Source organism: Caretta caretta, chromosome 10 (assembly GCF_965140235.1).
Source record: "Caretta caretta isolate rCarCar2 chromosome 10, rCarCar1.hap1, whole genome shotgun sequence".
Classification (NCBI taxonomy): Eukaryota; Metazoa; Chordata; order Testudines; family Cheloniidae; genus Caretta; species Caretta caretta.
In genome coordinates, this window is record NC_134215.1 from 60,237,859 (window position 1) to 60,258,625 (window position 20,767).

General features: G+C 41.2%; 1 protein-coding gene across 1 annotated transcript in view; it reads left to right on the forward strand.

Annotated features, from left to right (window-relative positions):
* Positions 1 to 20,767, forward strand: part of PRTG (protogenin) — a 115,077-nt gene that overhangs the window by 43,796 nt on the left and 50,514 nt on the right. Inside the window, exons 3-9 of the mRNA XM_048867380.2 lie at positions 4,795 to 4,939; positions 6,696 to 6,829; positions 7,224 to 7,361; positions 8,528 to 8,686; positions 9,283 to 9,442; positions 10,234 to 10,481; positions 15,389 to 15,553. Coding sequence (XP_048723337.2) covers positions 4,795 to 4,939; positions 6,696 to 6,829; positions 7,224 to 7,361; positions 8,528 to 8,686; positions 9,283 to 9,442; positions 10,234 to 10,481; positions 15,389 to 15,553 — 1,149 coding nt within the window. The remainder of the gene's footprint in view (positions 1 to 4,794; positions 4,940 to 6,695; positions 6,830 to 7,223; positions 7,362 to 8,527; positions 8,687 to 9,282; positions 9,443 to 10,233; positions 10,482 to 15,388; positions 15,554 to 20,767) is intronic.

Genomic DNA, 20,767 nt, shown 5'->3' on the forward strand with positions numbered 1-20,767 from the left:
TGCTATTATTCAAATAGAAATTGGCCTCACCCCAAGCCCCAGAAGTGAGCACACACCTGACTGCAAAGTTTGAGGAAGTTTGGATTCAGGTCCAGACTTTGTGGATCATGCCCATCTCTAAATATAAACTTGCAGAGAATATCTCCTTTAAATCGCCCTCTAGGAAAGGAGGGGATGGTGCCTTTTTTTTCTCATTTTCCCTGTAGGCCAATTTATTAGGAGTGTTATTGACTATGACCCTGTTTCCAGGGTTAGACTTCAGATTACCTTGATTTGGTGCAAATTACTGTGAAGCAACTAGGAAATACTGCAATTTCCATTAAATACCAAATCAGGGTTCACCTAATGACATGAAGCTTACATCTGACAGGTTGAGGGGTCCCTAGAAAGCATAGCAACCAGGTGTTTTGTTTTGGGTGGCAATCACCTAGGTGTTGCAGGATTGTTTGACTCTGTGCTCCATTCCCTGATGCTCTGATCAAAGGAGCACAGTTACGTGTTGGCTCTTCTCTGTGGTGTATTGCAGCCTCCTGTGCCCTGCCATATGTAGAGCTTGCAGACTGGAAGCCCTGGCTCTCAATGAATGGGGCAGTAATAAAGTCTGACAGTTCTAGGAAGTAACAACTGTGTTTTAGATTGTTTTGATTTGTTAAACCACAAAGTAGATTAACATGTTGATTGAAGGGTTGGTGTCCTGGAGATGAAATCTATCATACAGTTTATTATTGAGCTGCAAGGGAAGCACTGAAATTTTTGGCAGTATTCCAGCCTGTCACCGGCGGGACATCTACCATGACAGAGATTGGGCATGATTTTTGACTTGAAGGCCTTTAGTTATTTGAACTTTACCCTTTTACCCCCATGGTTCTGGCTACCAGTTAGTTTGAACCTGTTCTACAAGTAATACAGTACAAAGATATTGTACAATACAAGCATGCATTATCTTTACTGACCAGTAAATTTTTAGCTTCTGACAAGTGGTGGATCAGTTAAGTAATAATATTCGTTAAGGATTTTGGAATATGTCGGACTCTGTTACTTTTTAATAACCCCTGCGCATCTGGACTCCCCCATACCCTGCCCCCCTGCTGAGCCTCAACCCCCCCCCCATGCACTCAGAACCCTCCATTCAGTGTCCCACATATGAGCCTCATCCCCTGCATTTGAGGCTCCCTGCACCCAGACCCCCCTCTGCATCCAGATCCCACCCCTTCACCCAAACAGAGGGAGGTGTGGAGGTTCCTGCAGCCGGGGGAGGTTTCTGGGGGAGGTCTGACCCAGCCCCAGCTCCAGCCTCGGGCCTGGTTCTGGCTGCTCCTTGCAGGGGAAGAGCAAGTCTGGTCCCCCCCAGCCCAGCTAGGACTAGCAGCCGAGCCATATTTCCTATTTTTCCTACTTGGGGGGATAGTTTGCTCTTGTGCCCGTAATAATGTCTCTGAAAAATTGCCAACTCTCGAAGTGTTTTTCCCTTTAAACTTGCTTCACATGGGATCTTGCCTACCAATTCCCTGAGTTTGCTAAAGCCTGCCTTCTTGAAATCCATTATCTTTATTGTGCTGTTTTCCCTCCTACTATTCCTTAGAATCATGAATTCTATCATTTCATGATCACTTTAATCTAAGCTGTCTTCCACTTTCAAATTCTCAACCAGTTGCTCCCTGTTTGTCAAAATCAAATCTAGAACACCTCTCCCCTAGTAGCTTTGTCCACCTTCTGAAATAAAAAATTGCTCTAATACATTTCAAGAACTTGTTGGATCATCTGTGCCCTGCTGAGTTATTTTCCCACCAGATGTCTGGGTAGCTGAAGTCCCCCCACAAGTCCTGTGCTTTGTATGATTTTGTTAGTTGTTTAAAAAAAGCCTCATCCACCTCTTTTTTCCTGGTTAGGTGGTCTGTAGTAGACCCCTACCCTGACATCAACCTTGTTTTTTACTACTTTTATCCTTACCCAGAGAATTTCAACAAGTCTGTCTCCTATTTCCCTCTCAGCTTCAGTCCAAGTATTCATTTTTAGTTATAAAGCAACACCACCTCCCTTTTTTTCCCTGCCGGTCCTTCCTGAGCAAGATGTACCCTTCTATACCATTTGTTTATGTTATTATTGTCCTAAGTGAAGTACTTTGCACGTGTCTTTGTTGAATTTCATCTTGTTGAATTCAGAACAATTCTTCAGTGTGTTGAGGTCTTTTTAATTCTAATCCTGTCGTCCAAAGCGCTTGCAACCCCTTCCAGCTTGGTGTCATCCGCAGATTTTATAGGCATACTCTCCACTCTGTAATCCAAGTCATTAATGACAGTATTGCATAGTACCAGACGCAGGACCTCACAAGATATGCCTTCCCAGTTTAATAGCAGACCGTTGATAACTACTCTTTGAGTATGGTCTTTCAGCCAGTTGTGCACGCATTTTATACATGTACAAGAAACCTTGATCCACATTTTTATATTATATTATATAAATATAAATAATATATTATATTAGAACATTGCCTCAGTGCATGACATCATGTGCTCTTTTGTTTTTCTAGGGTCTGTTTTTTGAAAGATGCTAAGATTCCAGGTGATCAGCACCTTCCGGAATTGGGCTCTTCATCCTCTATGAATTGGTGACTTTTGTAATGTGCCTTTGAGGAAATATGTATGATAACACAAATATACGTATTCCAAAGAAGCTGTACAAGCACAGGTTCCCAGCAAATGAACTATTGGAATTTGTAAAACTGAGTACAGTTAGTAACTAGTTCATTATTGCTATGTATGCTTGATACTGTATTTTACAAGTTAATGGTGACAGCACCAACTTCCTGGAGTAATGTTAGTTTTCTCTTGGCTGTAAATCTGGGAACAAAATAATTAGACTACAGAAGAGGAGGAAACCTCAAATAAAAAGGGATTTACATTTATTGCATTTTGCAGGGTTGTTTTCAGAAATAATGCACATGTCTTGAGACTTTGTTTCTTATCAATTTTATAGAGCTCAGGCCTCTTAACTGCACTGCTTTATAATGACTTGTTCTTGGATACGGAGTTAGTATCAGCACTTTCAATGAAAACAGGCATGTTACAAAAGGGTCAGGTTTCACGAGACCGCAATAGACTTGTAAAAACTGATTTTACTGGCACAAACAAGTCAAGAATTAGGAAGAAATCAGAGATTTGCATAAAAAAGCAAGATGTAGAAGGAGTGGGTATTGAGCTATGTTGAAGAACAGCTTATGAACTGGGATTGATTGGAAGTAAAAAAATATATATATATTTAAAACCAACCTTGTAACATTAATAAATAGGAAGCTATTTGTGAAAATATTGTGCAACTTTTTGCATAATCATGATATCTAGAATCCCTAAGACCTCATTCACACGGAGATAGCCTTGTTTTAAAAGGCACTCAAAGGAAAAAAAATCTACTTAAAATGTTTGTCTTTGTAACTGACATACCTTGGATTATTTAAATAAAAATAGTTGGTAAATCTGTTAGCAATCCATCATTAATGCAATTTTATTTTTTGCATGTCACTGCTCTTCCTTTTTTTCAGTTTCACTTGTGTCCCTGGTGCATGCTACTTTTAAGTTCTCTTGCACCAGCTGCAATGTATGTGTTGCATGGAAATACATTATTGTCACTGGCATTTTAAAATGTTATGAACATAGTTCCCTTTAAAACTAGGAGCAAGTGGATTGTACAACTTCTAACAAAACCTAAGTATCGATTGCCTGACAATCCTCTTAAATAACATGGCAAACAAACACCAGGAAATTGTGGGCATAATCCTGCAGTTCCTATGCAGACCAAACATCTTTTGAAGTCAATGGGAGTTCTATCAGCAAAGAGACTGTAGGATTATACTGGTCTCTTGTTTCATCACGCAATTCCCACCTGTCAGGGTTCCCTCCCCACTCTGAACTCTAGGGTACAGATGTGGGGACCCGCATGAAAGACCCCCTAAGCTTATTTCTACCAGCTTAGGTTAAAACTTCCCTAAGGCACAAATTCTTTGCCCTTGGAGGGTACGCTGCCACCACCAAGTGATTTAACAAACAATCAGGGAAAGGAGCACTTGGAGTTCCTATTCTGCCAAAATATTCCCCCAAGGCCTTACACCCCCTTTCCTGGGGAGGCTTGAGAATAATATCCTAACCAAATTTGTACAATTCTACAGGTGTCTTTTCTGGAACTGAGGAAGGATAGTAATTACTGCTGTTATAAAGTCAGGACCAAAACTTAACTGGCAGGGGCACAGTTTGTTTGTGCAAAGCTCCAATTGTAATGAATGGGAATTTACCCAGAGTTAGGATAGTCGGATCAGGCTCCAGATTGGAGTTCATTTGTAAACATACAGTTGTACCAATTTAACGAGAGGTCTTTTTTTCTTTTAGTTAAAGCAGAGCCCATTTTGTTTATAGATATACTTAATTTAGTTTAAGAGTGGTTTATTTTGATTTAGTTTAATACTTTATTTTTTTTATTTTTTAACAGCTACGCTAAACCAAAATAAGCCACTCTTAGATCATATTATGTGGGTCCAGAGGCAAACTTGCACTGGTTTAACTAAGTTTGTCTAAAAGCACACCTTCAGTTAAAACAATACAAGTTTAGTGTAGACAAAGCCTAAAAGATGCTTGCTTTTTTAAATGTAGGGAAGTGGACCATTCTGGGCAATTTTTATGCAAATTAATCTGCAAGTACATTTCTTATGTAATCTGATGTTTAACTTCACTGGATTCTAGTATGGTTTATTTGTTTCTAATTTATTTTTCTTCAGCATTTTAATTCTTCATTCTTTGTTTTTAGCCATTTCTGCATTTGAAGTCCAACCACTTTCAATTGAGGTCCAAGAAGGTGGAGTGGCTCGGTTTGCTTGTAAAATAACAGCAAACCCTCCTGCCGTAATCACATGGGAAGTGAATCGAACAACCTTACCTCTAGCCTTGGACAGGTATGTAGATTTTTTACATTTTGGAATGATATTTACTCTGTGTGCTCATTTTGAGTCTGTCATTCTTAAAACCACAGTCTGAATGGAGAATCTTACCCTTTCAATGCCGTTATTGATAACAAAGCACTAACTGCACTATACCCCAGATGTGAACATCTCAGAATCATTAACAACCAGAATAACATTATATGTCTGACACAGAAACTGGGACTGCAGTCCAGACTTTCAGAATAAATAAATAAATCCTGGCACCACTTAATCATGTGAGTAACTTTTATATAAAAGAGTAGTCCCACTGATGTCAATGAGACTACTTATTTCCATAAAGTTACTCACATGAATAAATATCACAGAACTGAAGCCTTATTTAATCATTTTCTCACTCAAAAGATATCAACAAAGGAATAGAAAGCCCATCTATGTTTATTTTTAAGGATTTTTTTTTTAAGTTTCAAGATACTCACTGGACTGTTAATTAATCAAACAAATTATTAGGAGATTGTGAGAAGTGGAATCATCAGGAAATTGCTGCCTTGCACTACTCGCTATAGAATGAAAAAATTGAGCCATCTCTGGCCTGGAGCCATGACTAAAGTAAAAGGGCGATGTGTAGTCATGGGGTGCTGTGCGGGTGGGCGGGTTTGGCTGCTGGAGCAATTTGAATTGGAGGAATTTTTCGCAAGTGGTATGTATGAGATTTGCTGTGAGAAAGCTAGTGTTGGGCATACTTTTCCCGACAGGTATGATAAAGAATTATGGTATCTGGGTAAATTGGGCTGGAACACTTAATACTATTGAATTCCTTCTCAGTAGTGCTTTTCCTTTGACCTGATCATCACTTAACTCACAGCATGCTCCCAATAGATTTTTCTTTGTCCCCCTACCCCTTTCTTTGCTGCATTCTTCCCCCTCCTCCCCCCGGCAAACTTTCTACTTCACCAGATAACTCCTGTTGACTGTCTGTGTTCACTCTTCCCTGGTTGCAACAGAGGGAGAAAAAGGAGAAGAGTTGGAAGCATAGTAGATGCAATTACAGGCAGCATGGAGTGTGTTTCTCTAGAGATCAGATATTCACTTGAACTGGAAATCACCACTGACAACTAGTTAACGTTTTTGAAAATATTTGACTATGAATCCTCAGACCCACCAATCTGAGAGTAATAGGCTGAATAATGAGGGGTTTGTCTACACTAAGGGCTTGTCTACACTACCTGCCAGATCGACAGGCAGTGATCGATCCAGCGGGGGTCGATTTATTGCGTCTAATATAGACGCGATAAATTGACCACTGAGCGCTCTCCCGTCAACTCCAGTACTCCACCAGAATGAGGAGCGCAAAGCAGAGTTGACGGGAGAGCGTCAGCTGTAGACTTACTGCAGTGAAGACACCGTGGTAAGTAGATCTAAGTATGTCTACTTCAGCTACGCTATTCACGTAGCTGAAGTTGCATATCTTAGATCAACCCCACGCGGTAGTGTAGACAAGCCCTAAGGGTGCCGAACAATGTTTACAGGTAAATTCCTATGCTTTCATCAGTGGGGGATGGGGCATGGAGCAGATTTCCCTGATAGATCATTGAAGGTAAGGAATACAGAGAGGTGAGTCATGTGTTTAGAAGTTTTTGTGAGGTTCCTGCCAGCCATTTCAGACTGATGTGGTGATTGCTCTCAGATAAGTCAGTAAATTGTGGTCTGTGTTCTTTTCTACAATAAATAGAATATTCATAACTATACTGTATTTTTGTTTTCCTGACAGGATAACTGCTTTACCAACAGGAGTTTTGCAGATCTATAGTGTTGAAAAGAGGGATTCTGGGAATTATCGATGTGTTGCTACAACTGTAGCCAATAGACGGAAAAGTGTTGAGGCAGCACTAAGTGTTATTCCAGGTACACATATATAATCCCTTCATTTAACATCTTCCCCATATTTGATAGCCTTGTACTTAATAGAATCTACAAAATACAAACGTGCCTGCAGTATAGTGCTCTAATTGTTCTTGATGCATGTATTTTGAAAATGACCCATTAGCTGTGGAAGTAACAGCTCCTTTTCCCCACAAATTCTTCCCCTCACCGTCCTCTTGTCCTTTCCTTAATATACATTATTAGCAACATCACAATTAAACAATGTGTTTCTGTTGTAATTTTAACTTTAGACATGACCTTTAAGCTGCCTCATTTTTAACATATGGTTATCATGGTTTATTTCTTGATTGATTGGATTTTCATATGATCCTTTGGATTTGAATTTAATCCTGTGCATCATCTTTGTTTTTTAAAGCCTTAGACTTGAAGCCATTCCAGAAGCCAGCCATTATAGCTGGTCCTCAGAACATTACAGCATCTCTTCATCAGACTGTCATCTTGGAGTGTGTTGCTACAGGGAATCCAAAGCCGATCATCTCATGGAGCCGTTTAGGTAGGCATTAAAATGTCAACAATTAGGTTATTATTTGGGTTTTGTGTATGCCGTGGATTAGTGAAAAAGGTTGGGATGAGTGAAATAAGTGAAAAGCATTCTGCACAATCTTTCCACAATGTTGTAAATAAGCCTTCAGGTGTTTTTTGGCACTTAGGATTTACATACCTCCTGCTGTCAATTCTGCACTGCCCCTGGTATGATATTGACAAGGTGGAGCATGGGATGACCTTTGGGGACTTTGTGACTAGAGTAGACTCAGTGGTGGAGTCAGACAGATTTGAGTGGTTATGTACCACAAAACAAACGGTCCTGCAAATTCTGCCCCTCACCTTCCTCCGAGGAATATACAAATGCGGTTTGGGGTTCAAGTCACATTGAGCCTTAATCTGCCCCTAAGTAGAATGACTGGGAAGAAGGGGGGGAGGGAATTTTGCTGTAACTAATATTGACAAGTAAGTCTCACTCTTCTACAAGAATACGTTTTATTTCTTCCCTCTGCACACATGCCTAATGTTCTTTACCAATAAAAGGGAAATATAGGGCTGTGCTGATAGAAGACCTGGTTTACAAATTAACAAAAGTGGTGCTTCTGTATTTCACATCTTCTAAGGGTAGGTTAGATAAATAGAGATGTGTTTGAATGAGCCTGGAGACATATAGAAAAACAAATAAGGAAAAAGGAAAAATGATGGTTAATTTAATAGGATTTCTCCATCGTGTCTGCTGGGAGGTTTATAGAAAATATGTGGTGATCACTCCCAATATAACCTACAAGTAGTTGAATTCTGTCTCTCTGTGAAAAGCATGTGGACGTTACCTGGGATGAATTCGGTCCCAGCCCAAGGCAGGAAGTAAAAAATGCCAAAGGACAGGATGTAAAAATGTGCCCAGTAGATTGCATGGGATACTGGCAGTGAATTCAGCAAACAGGCAGAACTTCAAATATATACTAGAATGGATTATACATGTAGGCCAGCTAATAGTAAAGTACATGCACAGGCAAACCAAATAACAAATGGAAACCTATATAAACTCATCTATGAATTCCCTCTGTATCTTTTCAGCATTGGATATTGCCCCAGGCTTTTGACCATATAGCATGTAGATTAGATTAAATACTCACTGGGGAGCAACATTGTAAAATAACTTTTCCTCTCAAATAGACCACAAGTCCATTGATGTCTTCAATACCCGTGTCCTCGGAAATGGGAACCTCATGATCTCTGATGTGAAGGTGCAGCATGCTGGAGTTTATGTCTGTCGAGCAACTATTCCAGGCACACGGAACTTCACAGTTGCAATGGCAACTCTCACTGTATTAGGTGAGCTTGCTTTGAATTCCACAGTGTGCCAGAACGGCCTGCTACTATGTGAAATTTTGTTCTGTACTTGATACTTTAGGCCAAATTCTACCCTCTGTTATACCCATATAGCTATATGGATTGCAGTGAGGTCACACAGTGAAATGGAGTTACTAGATGCGTTAGTGCCATATACTGGTAACTTAAGAATTGTATGGCAGCTTGCTTGCTCTTAAAAACAGTCAGATGTAATGGAGTTTTTACACGTTTGCTATTGAAAGATTAATTTTCTAACAGGAAAAAAAATATGGCAATGTGTATAAATACATGTAACTCATGTGAATGCTTCATGATCAGCATTTTATACATTGGACTTAATATGATATGCACTCATACATGAACTAATATGAAAGTCTTTACTTTCATATGTTCACTTCACACATACAACTTTAAAAAAACAAAAGACATGCTATATGTGTATGTGAAACACACGTGCTTTTCACATGGAGATGTCCACATGTACTTCACTTCGCCTGAGTAGTGCTTCTTATTCTCTTGGTTTTATTCACACCTTAGACCTTTTGTATTTTTTATTTTTGCGTATTATTTACCTGTAGCACCACCTTCATTTGTGGAATGGCCGGAAAGTTTAACAAGGCCCAGAGCTGGTACTGCCCGTTTTGCATGTCAGGCAGAAGGAATTCCAGCACCCAAAATGTCATGGTTGAAAAATGGAAGAAGGATACACTCCAATGGTAGAATTAAAATGTACAACAGGTAAGATTACCATTACATTATAATTTATGTCATGAAATATACAGTAGTTATAAATTGTTGCTAAACAGGAGAGAACAGACTTTTCAGGTCAGTGAATTACAGCTTTCCCAGGTTCATTAAAGTATTTGGAAGTAAAATTAAACATTGAATCTGTCTTTTTATGACACTAGGCAACTACTTCTTGGAACACAAATAAACACAAATTAGCTTATACATAAATACCACAGCTAAAACCTTCTGTGGATATAGGTCCAGATTCTGATCTCTGCTATACCTGTGTAAAAGTGGAGTGATTTCATTGACTTAGTGGAGTTAATCCAGATTTATATTGGTGTAGCAGAGATCAGAATCTGGCCCATAGTTTGAACTCCTATTTCATTAACTTAGAGTGAGAAACTCTTATTTAAAAAATAAAAATAAAAACAAAGGTAAAAAATACTATCAATTACAAAAGAGAAAGTACAAAGTTACTAAAGAGCAATTTTAGTAATTTTTTTAATAAAGTGAGCTTGTGAACATTTTTTTCTTTCTTTCTTTTTAATTTCCCTGACTTTGTAGGGCACTAGCATTGCAAGTCTGGGTGCCTGCATGAAAGTTTTTGAAGAGCACCAGAAGAGGCTAATTTTTATGACTAAATATAAATTTATGTTAAGAAAAAATGAACACAAAATGGAGTATGAGATATTTAGAGTAGATTCCTGGAGCAGGGGCAAAAGCCAAGTTGTGGCTTGCATTACATTGAGCTAAGTTATTGTTAGACATGATTTTTTTCTTTTTCTTTTTAAATTCAGTAAATTGGTGATTAACCAGATCATTCCTGAAGATGATGCCATTTATCAGTGCATGGCTGAAAATAGCCAGGGGTCTATCCTATCCCGGGCCAGATTGACTGTAGTTATGTCAGAAGACAGACCCAGTGCTCCTTGTAACGTCCATGCTGAAACAATGTCAAGTTCAGCAATTCTGCTAGCTTGGGAGAGGCCGCTCTATAATTCAGACAAAGTGATTGCATATTCAGTGCACTACATGAAAGCAGAAGGTAAGCAGTGTCAGTCTGAAGTGGATTGTGTAATATTTGTTACAGTCTCATGCATCCAGGGTTTTCTGCAGTAGTTCATCATAGGAAGAGTCTGCCAATAACAAAGATCTCATAAGCTAATTTTGGGGATAAATCACACGCTCCCACAGAACAGCCAGGTTAAGATGGTAAACTCTACATGCTTGACCCTTCAAAGCTTCTGCCAGATCGTTTCATTCATGGGGCTGGGTACATGGCTTACCTCTCCACCTTCAGGATGAAGAATATGGCCTTCATTGCAGGCAGGAGCATTGGTACAGCAGCCCAGTGCCTCCATGTTACTCTCTGGCTTTTCATCTCCCATGGAAACAGGAGAGTCTGTCAATTTTCCCTCCCACATGTATGCTAGGCTAGGGAGCATACACCACAGAAGTAGGGTTCATGTAAGGGCATGTCTATATGAACACTGGGGTGTGAATCTGCCTCCTGCTAGCTTGCTGCACGCTAATGGCACGTCAGCACTGCAGCAGTGGAGCTGTAACAGTACAGCTGCGCTGAGGCAGGACATGTGGTGAAGATGCTCTTGCCAATGGGGGAGAGCTCTCTTGTCAGCATAAAAGACCCACCCCCGCAACCAGCGTAAGCTGTGTCGGTGGAAGAAGTACTCCTGCCGACATAGCGCTGTGCCCACTAGCGCTTACATCAGTGTAATTTATGTTGCTCAGGGGGGTAGAATATTCACACCCCTGAGTGACATAAGTTTTGCTGACCTGGGCAGTAGTATAGACATAGCCTAAGTGTCTGTGTGGACCATGCTGCTGCATGGTAAAAGTTCCCTGGTGCACTTGATCAGTTGGGAGTAGATCAAAGCACATTACAGAATACGTACTGCTTGTAAGGCTAGTGCAAGGTACATTTACATCCCACCTTGCCACAAGCTAAGTGGTCATACAGACAAGCCCTAAGATAATGCTGGCCCAGTGGTTTCACAGGGAGTAGCTTTTCCCCAGATTCCTCTCTCTACTGCAGATCCCCAAACTCATGGAGTTTGTGCAAAGGGGCTTCTATAGGGGCTAGACTGAGAGGGGGACAGTTAGTGACCAATTTGCTCTACTCCCTTCCCTTTGATAGAATTTTACCCGCAGGAGTGGGTTTTCCTCTCCTTTCATCCCCTCCTTGACTAAAGTGAAGGTATGTCAGAATCATAGAAGATTAGGGTTGGAAGAGACCTCAGGAGGTCATCTAGTCCAAACCCTTGCTCAAAGCAGGACCAACACCAGCTAAATCATCCCAGACCCAGACAGCCCCAGTGATCTTTGTAACGTCCATGCTGAAACTGTGTCAAGTTCAGCAATCCTGCTAGCCAGTATCAGAGATTTTAAAATTTGCTGAAATAACTAATTATTTAGAGGCTCTGCTGTAGCCTCTAGAATGTTACATCCTTCCTTTATAAAAAAGCATAGTTAAATAGGGAAGAAGGATGTAACTAGACATTTTCACCTGTTTTTATTCTCTATGATAGTGTCTGACAAGTGACTTGAAAATTAGTTATACTGCAGCCTAGTTTAATCTATGCACCTATCTCCTAGCTGTGACTCAGTTTTCTAAGTGGAATGATTGCTTTTTCTGCTTCTGTTCAGCAACTAGTTTATTCAAGGGCAGGATTGCAGATGCTTGGCTCTCCATGTGGAATATCGCCTTGCCATCTGGTAGGCAGAAGACAGGAAGGACAGCATAATTACTCTAATACTGATGCAGGAATAGCTGTCTTTGCTTTTGTAAATGGGATGTTCTCAGGACAGGAGATGATTTTGTTTGAAGGGAGGAAAGAGCCTTAAAAGATAAGAGGACAGAGAATTGATGAAGTTCAGGAAGTTCCCCTAAATTTTCAAAATTGCTGAGGAATTAGCCACACAACTCCCATTCAAATTAAATATGAATGTTAAAGTCATGCTATATAATCTATCTGGGTACTTATATGGCCTCCATTACTGCAGTATGTGAGGGCCTGGGTAACTTCATGGGGAACTGGGAAGTAATATCTTACTGAATATTTGTACAGGAAGTGCACCAGCTGAGTAGCTCTTTGAAGAGATGTGTATCCGTTATCCAGCCCCTGGTTAACTGAAACTCTTACTTATCCAAAGGTCAAACATGTTCCAGAGTTTGAAGCTCACCTGCTGTGATGGTACACAGCTGGGTGGCCTTGGGAAAGCCAAGTGAGCCCTGAGCTCTGCTGGGCCTGTTAGTTCAACTGTCCAAAGGGCTTGCTCATCCCTCCAGACCTTCATGTAATAGCCTGACTGTATGGAAGGCTGTTGTTTAGCTTTCATATAGATAACCCCTAACACTTACCGGTGTATTTTCACTGGGTAACTTCAGCTATGGAAACCGAAATGTAAGTAGAATGTGTGCTTTTTTTACCATCTTGTCACAGCCCTGCTCCAGGTGGGTAGCACCTGTGGACCTGCACCTGTGCAGAAAAACACATTCAGGTTTTTTTAGAGTAGAAAAAGCATAAGGGTTCAGAAGCGTCTGGGGTTGTACTTGCTTCAGATACAATTGTTCTCCCAAATGAAAGTGTGTGAAACCATTTGAGAACAGGTTACTCCACATCACAGATATTAATCAAAGCCTGAAAAATTGCCCTGAAAAGCTCTGCTTTCATGAGTGTGTGTCATATCAGGCAGTTTGTATTGTTACGGAAGCAGCTGTATATGTGTGTGCCCATACTGCACAGAGAGAGATGTAAGCTAGCTGTTAATAAGGAAAAACAGATGGCTTGATAAGTCATTCAGCCTATCATATAGCTAGGGAAGTGACCAGCATGGACTGGACTGCTGAGAGCTCACTTGTTTATATCTCAAAAACTTAAATTCTTTCTGCTGTTCATTGGAAAGAGGAACACATGCCTATAGTAGACTATCACTGTTATCCGCATCCTACCTTTCTCCATTCTCCCTGTTTGTTATGCTTACTTATGGAATCTTAACTTGGCCCTGATACTGCAAAGCTCACAGACGGGCTTGATTTTAATGGGATCAGTCATGTTCTTGAAGTTGCTCATGTGCGTAAATTATTGCAGGATCGGGGCACTAGTGTATAAATTCTTTGCAGCTCTGAGCTCATTGGAGCCTCTGGGCTTTACTAAAATAAAATAATTAGTAATCATGTGAAACCACTTTAATCTCCTTCTCCTGTTTTCTTTTGCTATGTTTGCTCAAATTGTATGTTGTGCGTACTGGCATAAAAATCCCACAGGAAAATATTTCATACTTACATGCAATATAATGCATACTATCTTTTTATCTTAATGTTTTTTTCTGTGTTTATATAGGTGTGGGTTTTTAAGCTTTTCTTAATTAGCAGAAGGATGGAATTTCACATTAATGGTTAGTGTAAAAGTAAGCAAGTCATCCTGTGCTAAAATATCCAAATGAAACAATTTTTTCAGATGGAGCTCTCCTAAATTAGACAGATAATCAGGATCTCATAAACTCTAGTTTAAACAGAAAGTAATATTTTATAATGCACTTAATCATATGCAGTTCCAAAGATTTCTCTCTTCACGTTCACAACATTGTAGGTGGTTAAAAACAAAAGATCCCTGCATTCTTTGTTTAATTCCACAACAAGTCTAACATTTATAAAATGCACTCTCAAAACTGCCTCAATCTCCTCTTGCCCCCAAAGTTGGTTGAAGAAACTAACAGGTGTGTTTTTTGTATTTTTAAAAGCAGAATATTTTACATTCAAATCAGGGGTCATGGTAGCAAGAAGAATACGAGTCTGATGAGAATACATGTTGGAGTGTGTTAATTCCTTGTTAGTGATTTAGAAAAGGTACAAAGGGGATACTGATTGTGGTGGAAGGCAAGCCTTGTTCTCTATTATGGCTGTTTCATTAGGACCTCCACATGAGGCCTAGCAATCCATTCAATGAAAGAACAAGTCCTTTTAATTTGAGCTCAAGGATCTTGTTTAGCAGGTCAGAAATCGTGACATGCAATTCCTAATTAACAAGCCATTAACTAGTCTGTTATGAGATGGTCATAATCTTGTCTAATTAAAATGCTATCAAGTTAATTCAGAAATGTGGGAAAACTTAATGGTGGAATTTGCCTTTCGTTTTGTTTATAAATTCAATTGTGAAGAGGAGGGGCTGGCTCTTAGAGAGTTTTGATTAAGTTGACATGCATTTGGTGTGAATTGTTTGTTAAGCACAGCAGCTTTTGCCAAACTTTTTCTACTTTGCAGCTTCTCTGTATAGGAATAAAGCCCGACAAAGACAAGGCCTGCTCTATACATTGCTATGCATATTTTAATATGAATTGCTGAGAATTTTTTTACAGCTCATTAAGGAGCAAAACATTTTTGAAGTTCATTCTGTACCAATCCCGTTGTCTTCTTTCTGAATTAGAGAAAAACGCATGTCAATCAAATTTAATAGAATTCCCAGGGCTAAAATGAGATCCTTTGCAGAATGACTTCTTTCTGTTTGTTTTGTTTTTTTAAACAGAATGGAGCCTCACATTCTTCAGTCTAATATATGAAGGCTCTGTAAATAGGTTTTGAAAAAACACACTGGTTCTAAATAAGTAGAATTAAAGATTAGCTTCAAATGATAAGGTTATTAGAGCTCGTCTGTTGTGTTACTGTACATTGGACACAGTTTGTTGTGACTAATTCGTGAAAAGATTTTGGGATAGATTAATGCAATTCAGCATCTTTTATTCAGAAAAAATCCTGAACCACTGTAATTTATAGCAAGACACAGTTACTTCCATTCACAAAAGAACTACATTGTAGGATTTTTATTTTTAAACAACCTTTAACTTGCATGACCACCATCCTGGCAGCAATGGATCATCTTGCGTTAAGAGACTGACAGCAATTTTTGTTTCTGTTAACTTCTTGTTTTATTCCAGGTTTAAATAATGAAGAGTATCAAGTGGTTATTGGAAATGACACAACTCATTACATTATTGATGACTTGGAACCAGCCAGCAATTACACGTTTTATATTGTGGCCTACATGCCCATGGGAGCCAGTCAGATGTCGGATCACGTGACTCAGCACACCCTTGAAGATGGTAAGTCAAATAAATGTTGTAGAGCAAAATATGCATAATTATTTATCTATTTAAAACAGATGCGCAATCCTGTGCCACTGACATCACTGAAAGTTTTGGGTACATACAAAATTGAACTGGCCACTGAAATGAATGAGGATAAAAAACATGCTCTATTACAAAGGGTATATGTATTTTATGCTGAAAGAACATCCTTCTTCAAGTGCTGGTCCCTCTTTGTATTCCACTGTGAGTTCACATGCGTTCGAGTTTGGAGAATGCTTGCAGATAGTGTCTGTTGGTCTGCACTTGTGCCCCTGCTCTCCTCCTGCTTTGCACTGAGGGTATAAGGGGTGGGGTGGGGCAGACCAACTGCCTCTCCAGTTCCTCCATTCTGTTGCATGACCTGAGTTGGAATCCTCATGTCTTTTCACTTTTTTCTGTAAATATATTCAAAGTTATAAATTATTCTTAGTTATTTAGTGTTAGAATCCACAATGGGGAAGTGCACTGGGAGACCAGGAGGGGACTTAGATTATGCTGAGGATACTGGGCTTAAACAACCTTCATCTCCTGCCCCTGCTTTTTGGTCAGCGGTGACCACCAGTGCTGCCCCAGAGAAGCAGATATCTCAACTAAATGCGGTATCTGCCACTCTTTTTTCCCAGCAGAACATGACAGGCAAGGCAGCTTGGGCTTTCAAAGTACTTTATGGAGCCCTCAATGAGGCCCTAGTCAGACCCAGGCTGGGCAGACCACCCTGAACAGTGGCCAGAGTCAGCAAGGAGGGCACCACTGGTACTATGTCTGACTCCAGAGTGCAGGAGGGGAAGGAACCTTTGGCTGGGCCCCTAATGAGAGTAAGGAGCACGCTCACAAACAAAACCAGAGTCCTCTAAGAGAAGAAATCCCTCTCTGACCCTGTACAAGTCGGGTGAGCCTTCATGCCCAAGTCATTAGAATTTAGGCCCTTCTAACCGCATGAGCATGTTCAAAAGACTCATAGGAGCAAGACTCCTTCAGCACCAGCCTCTGCATCATCTTCAACACCGACTGCGGTGTCACCTAAAAATAAACGCTGGTCCTGAAGGAGTGGGAACTGCTGGTACTGTCAAAACTCACAAGGGCGGAGACTCATTCAGCACCATGGCCCCTTAAGGAATCACTATCTACACCTACTGTGATGGTATGGAGTGAAAAGATGCAACCTCTGAAGGTGCTTGTGACTTATACCTTTCCAGAGAATATCTTTGTCCTCCCGGACCCAACGTCTCCCTCGTTATTGGGACAAATCCTAACCAGGGAGACACACACACCTGCAGGAATCCAGGATTTTGAAAGAAATCTATCCTTTGTCCCATCCATTAGTCACAGTTTCTTCCCAACAGATCCAGCCGTGCAGCCAGTGGACCCAGATCTGACCATTGCATCTCTAGGAGAGTTCTCTAACCAGCTTCTCTCCCACCCAGGCAGGGGATCGAAAATCTCCTGGAACTTGCCTTGCCCAATACAGACAGGAGATGTGTGGCTGGATTCAATGCCTTGGGAACCATCACAACCTGCTGTTGGCCCCTCCTACTGGCTTGCTTGGGACCTTTGGAACCATTACACACATTACCTGGAATCTGTCCACTCCAACAGGAAGTCTTACCACCCCTTTCCTCTAAGGGGACAGTCTGAACTCATGGAAGAAGGGGAAAACAAGCTGGTACCCCTGGTTCTGATGGGTATCATCCTCGTCACCTGATGAAATGGTCACTCCAGCCTCTCTGTCTCCTCCTGCTGATCATAGGCAGTTCCAGGAGCTCTTACAGAGGGTGGTAGAAGAGCTTTAAAACTCCTTAGGGGAGGTGCAGGACCGTCAACATAAGCTCCTAGATATCCTGCAACCTACAGGCTCTAGACGGGTTGCATTCCCAGTAAACGAAGCCATACTAGAACTGGCAAGGGCTGTATGACACAAACTGGCTACCTATGTCCCTACCCTCAAGAGGGCTGTCAAGGCTGATTCCTCATTCTGGCACTTCGAGTGCAGAAGGTGGGGGCCCACAAGGATTCTAAAAATTAATACTGGCTACTCCAGGCTTGTATTAAACTCCCAAGGTTACAGCTTCTCTCTGACCTTGGATGGGTAGATGCTGCCACCATCCAAGTGCAAAAAAAAAAAGCTTTGAGAACCCAGGAAGGCACACTTGGGAATTCCTTCCTGTGGGGTACCCTCAAGCCCTTTCACACATCCCCCTCCCCCCTGGTGAAGAGCTGAGAAAGAAAACAAAGGAAATGAGGTGTTGTCACCAGCTAATTAAACAACATGCACAAACCTCTTAGGACACAAAAATCCAATCCTGTTCTTAAAAAAAGGTAAAATTGTTTAAAAACAAAAAGAAAGAAAATACATTTGGAACTTAGGCTTTTTGCTCGATTTAAAAAAAAAAAACAATTACAAGGATTAAGCATCAAGATAGCTCTCCTGAGGCCAACTTAAAGTTTACAAGCAAAACAAAAGCATCTGGGGTTAGCACAGAGGAGGCCAGAAGCCATGAAGAAATAAAAGAGATAAACCTAATCATGTCTTCCTAGACATTTCCTGATCTACTTACATATCTGGGGTTTCAAATGAGTAGTTTCCAGGTATGATCTGGTGATCTTTCATACCTGGCCACAGCTTTTTCCAGCATCGTTCCAGTCCTGTCTCTACTCTCCGGGAGTACAGCACAGACAGACAAAGGGGAAGTTTTTTCCCCAATTTTAAAAAGTTCTAGCCTTCCCATTGGCTCTTTTGGTCAGGTACCCACTTCCTCCCTTTTACCTATGGACTTTTTAACCCTTTACAGGTAAAGCAAGTAGAGAACAGCTACTAAGAGGGATTATATAGCTAACTGTCTGGCTGGGAGTCCATAAAAGGGAGCTGCCCCTCCCTTCATTTATCACAAGGGCAGAGAAGCAGTACTTTGTCCCAGCTAAGGGAGTAGAGTTCTGGTTTACCCACCTTGCCCTGAACTCCTTGGTGGTTCAGGCAGACACAGAAAGATCCAGGCAACACAACACCCAAGCGCCATCCTCTCAGATAAGGAAGCCAAGTGCTTATGGGGAGAATGGTGTTTACATCTGCCAGCCTCCAGTTTAGAACCTCAAAGTATCAGGAAGACAGGGCTCAGTTTCAAGCCCTTATTGATGAGAGCAGGCTAGTGGCCAGAACCGCTTTATGAGCTGCAGTTGGTGTGGCTGAAATGGCATCAAGATCCAGGACAACCAGCATTTTGCAGTGTTGGAAATCATGGCTACGCTCTTTGGGGTTTCCTGGGGAAGTTCAAAATACTCTTGAGGACTCGCCTTATGATGAGACAAGTCTTTTCAGTGAGAAGATGGATGAGTGTTTGCACTCCTTGAAAGACTCTAGGGCAACCCTCTACTTCCTGGATATATATACACCTGACCCAAAGAGAAAATATAATAAACAGCCCTACAAACCAAGGTCTTTACCACAACCCTTCTATCACCAGCATTCCTATGAGCCACCTCACAAATAACAGAAAATGCTGAGGTCAAGATACCCTGCACCTACCATTTCAGCCACAGCTACCCATCCTCACCCTCCAATCAAGATATACTTTTTGACATGATGCTATGGAGCTGTGAACCAATAGTGATCCCATCTCCACATGATTCTGAGATCCATTTCAGGGGATACCTCGCAAAATTTTCCCACAATTGGGTGACAACAGAGGCGTGCTGGACGTCATCCATTCCAGATTATCAAGTTTCTCTATGCACCTCCTCCAAAACGCGTTTCCCCATCCCTTTTCAGGGATCACTCTCATGAGGGGATCTTCCTTCAACATGTACAATCTCTTCTTCAGTGAGGAATAATACAGCACATACTTCCTTGACATCAGGAGAAAAGAATTCTATTCAAAATATTTCCTAGCCCCAAGAGGAAAGGAGGCTTGAGACCTATTCTCGACCTGTGTCAATTCGACGTTTTTATTCACAAACTGAAATTCCACATGGTTACATTGGCATTAATAATACCATCCCTATAAAAAGGCACATTGTTCACGGCTCTCAGTATGAAAGTTGCATACTTTCATGTGGCTATTCACCTCTCAGTATTCCTTACTGTTCTGTGCCATATGGCATCATGTACTTATGTGATGCCATTTGTCAGACTCCACCTCTGTTGCTGGCAAGCTTGGCTCTGAACACTATATACATCGAGCGAGCACAGCATGAATACCATAGTGACAATTCCCTTTGAGGTGAGGGCCTCTCTGGCATGGTGGAAGGACCCTGGACATGTTGTATGGAAGTTCCCTTTCTGTCCTCCGCACCTAATAAGATGATAATTACAGATGCTGGGGAGCCAACATGGGCCATCACACAGCACGAGGCACATGGATGCCTCGAGAAGCCAGAATGCACTTAAATCTTCTGGAATTGAGAGCAGTACAAGAGGCTTGCAAAGCATTCCTACCATTCATACATTCCCAGCACATCCTGATAATGTCAGAAAACATAACCACTGTTTTCTAAATAAACAAGCAGGGAGGGCGCGCTCCATCCCCCTCTGAATAGAAGCAATCAGCTTATGAAACTGCTGCATACAGAACCACATGTCACCCTATTGGCAGTATACCTCTCGGGAACCCAGAATTAACCAGCAGACAGCCTCAACAGGCATTTTGCCACTGATCACGAGTGGGAGTTACATGATTCATTAGTAAATAGTATCTTTACTCAGTGGAGAACCCTCATTTGGAACCTGTTTGCATCTCAGGCAAACAGGAAGTTCAACATATACTGCTACAGGGGAGCTGAAGGTTAATGCTCCATGGGCAGTGCCCTCCTCCTTCCTTAGATCATTTTGGTTATGCTTTCCCTCTCATCCTGCTACTATCTCAGGGTCTACAGAAGATTTGTCTAGACAGGCCACAAGTCATCCTTGTGGCCCCCAGATGGCCCAGGTAATTCTGGTTTCCAAGCCTCCTACAAGTGTCATTCCATCCACTTATCAGTGTTTGGAACTTTCCAAATATCTTGACCCAGCAAAATGACAGGGTCAGGCAACCAAAGCCCAGTGATCTTCATCTCATGACTTGGTGTTTGTTTGGACATTGAGTCTGGAACATTCTTGTCCTGAAGCTGTGCAAATCATTCTTAACAGCAGAAAAGACTCCATCAGAAAATGTTACCTAGCTAAATGGAAACGTTTCTCTGCTTGGGCCTAACAAAACC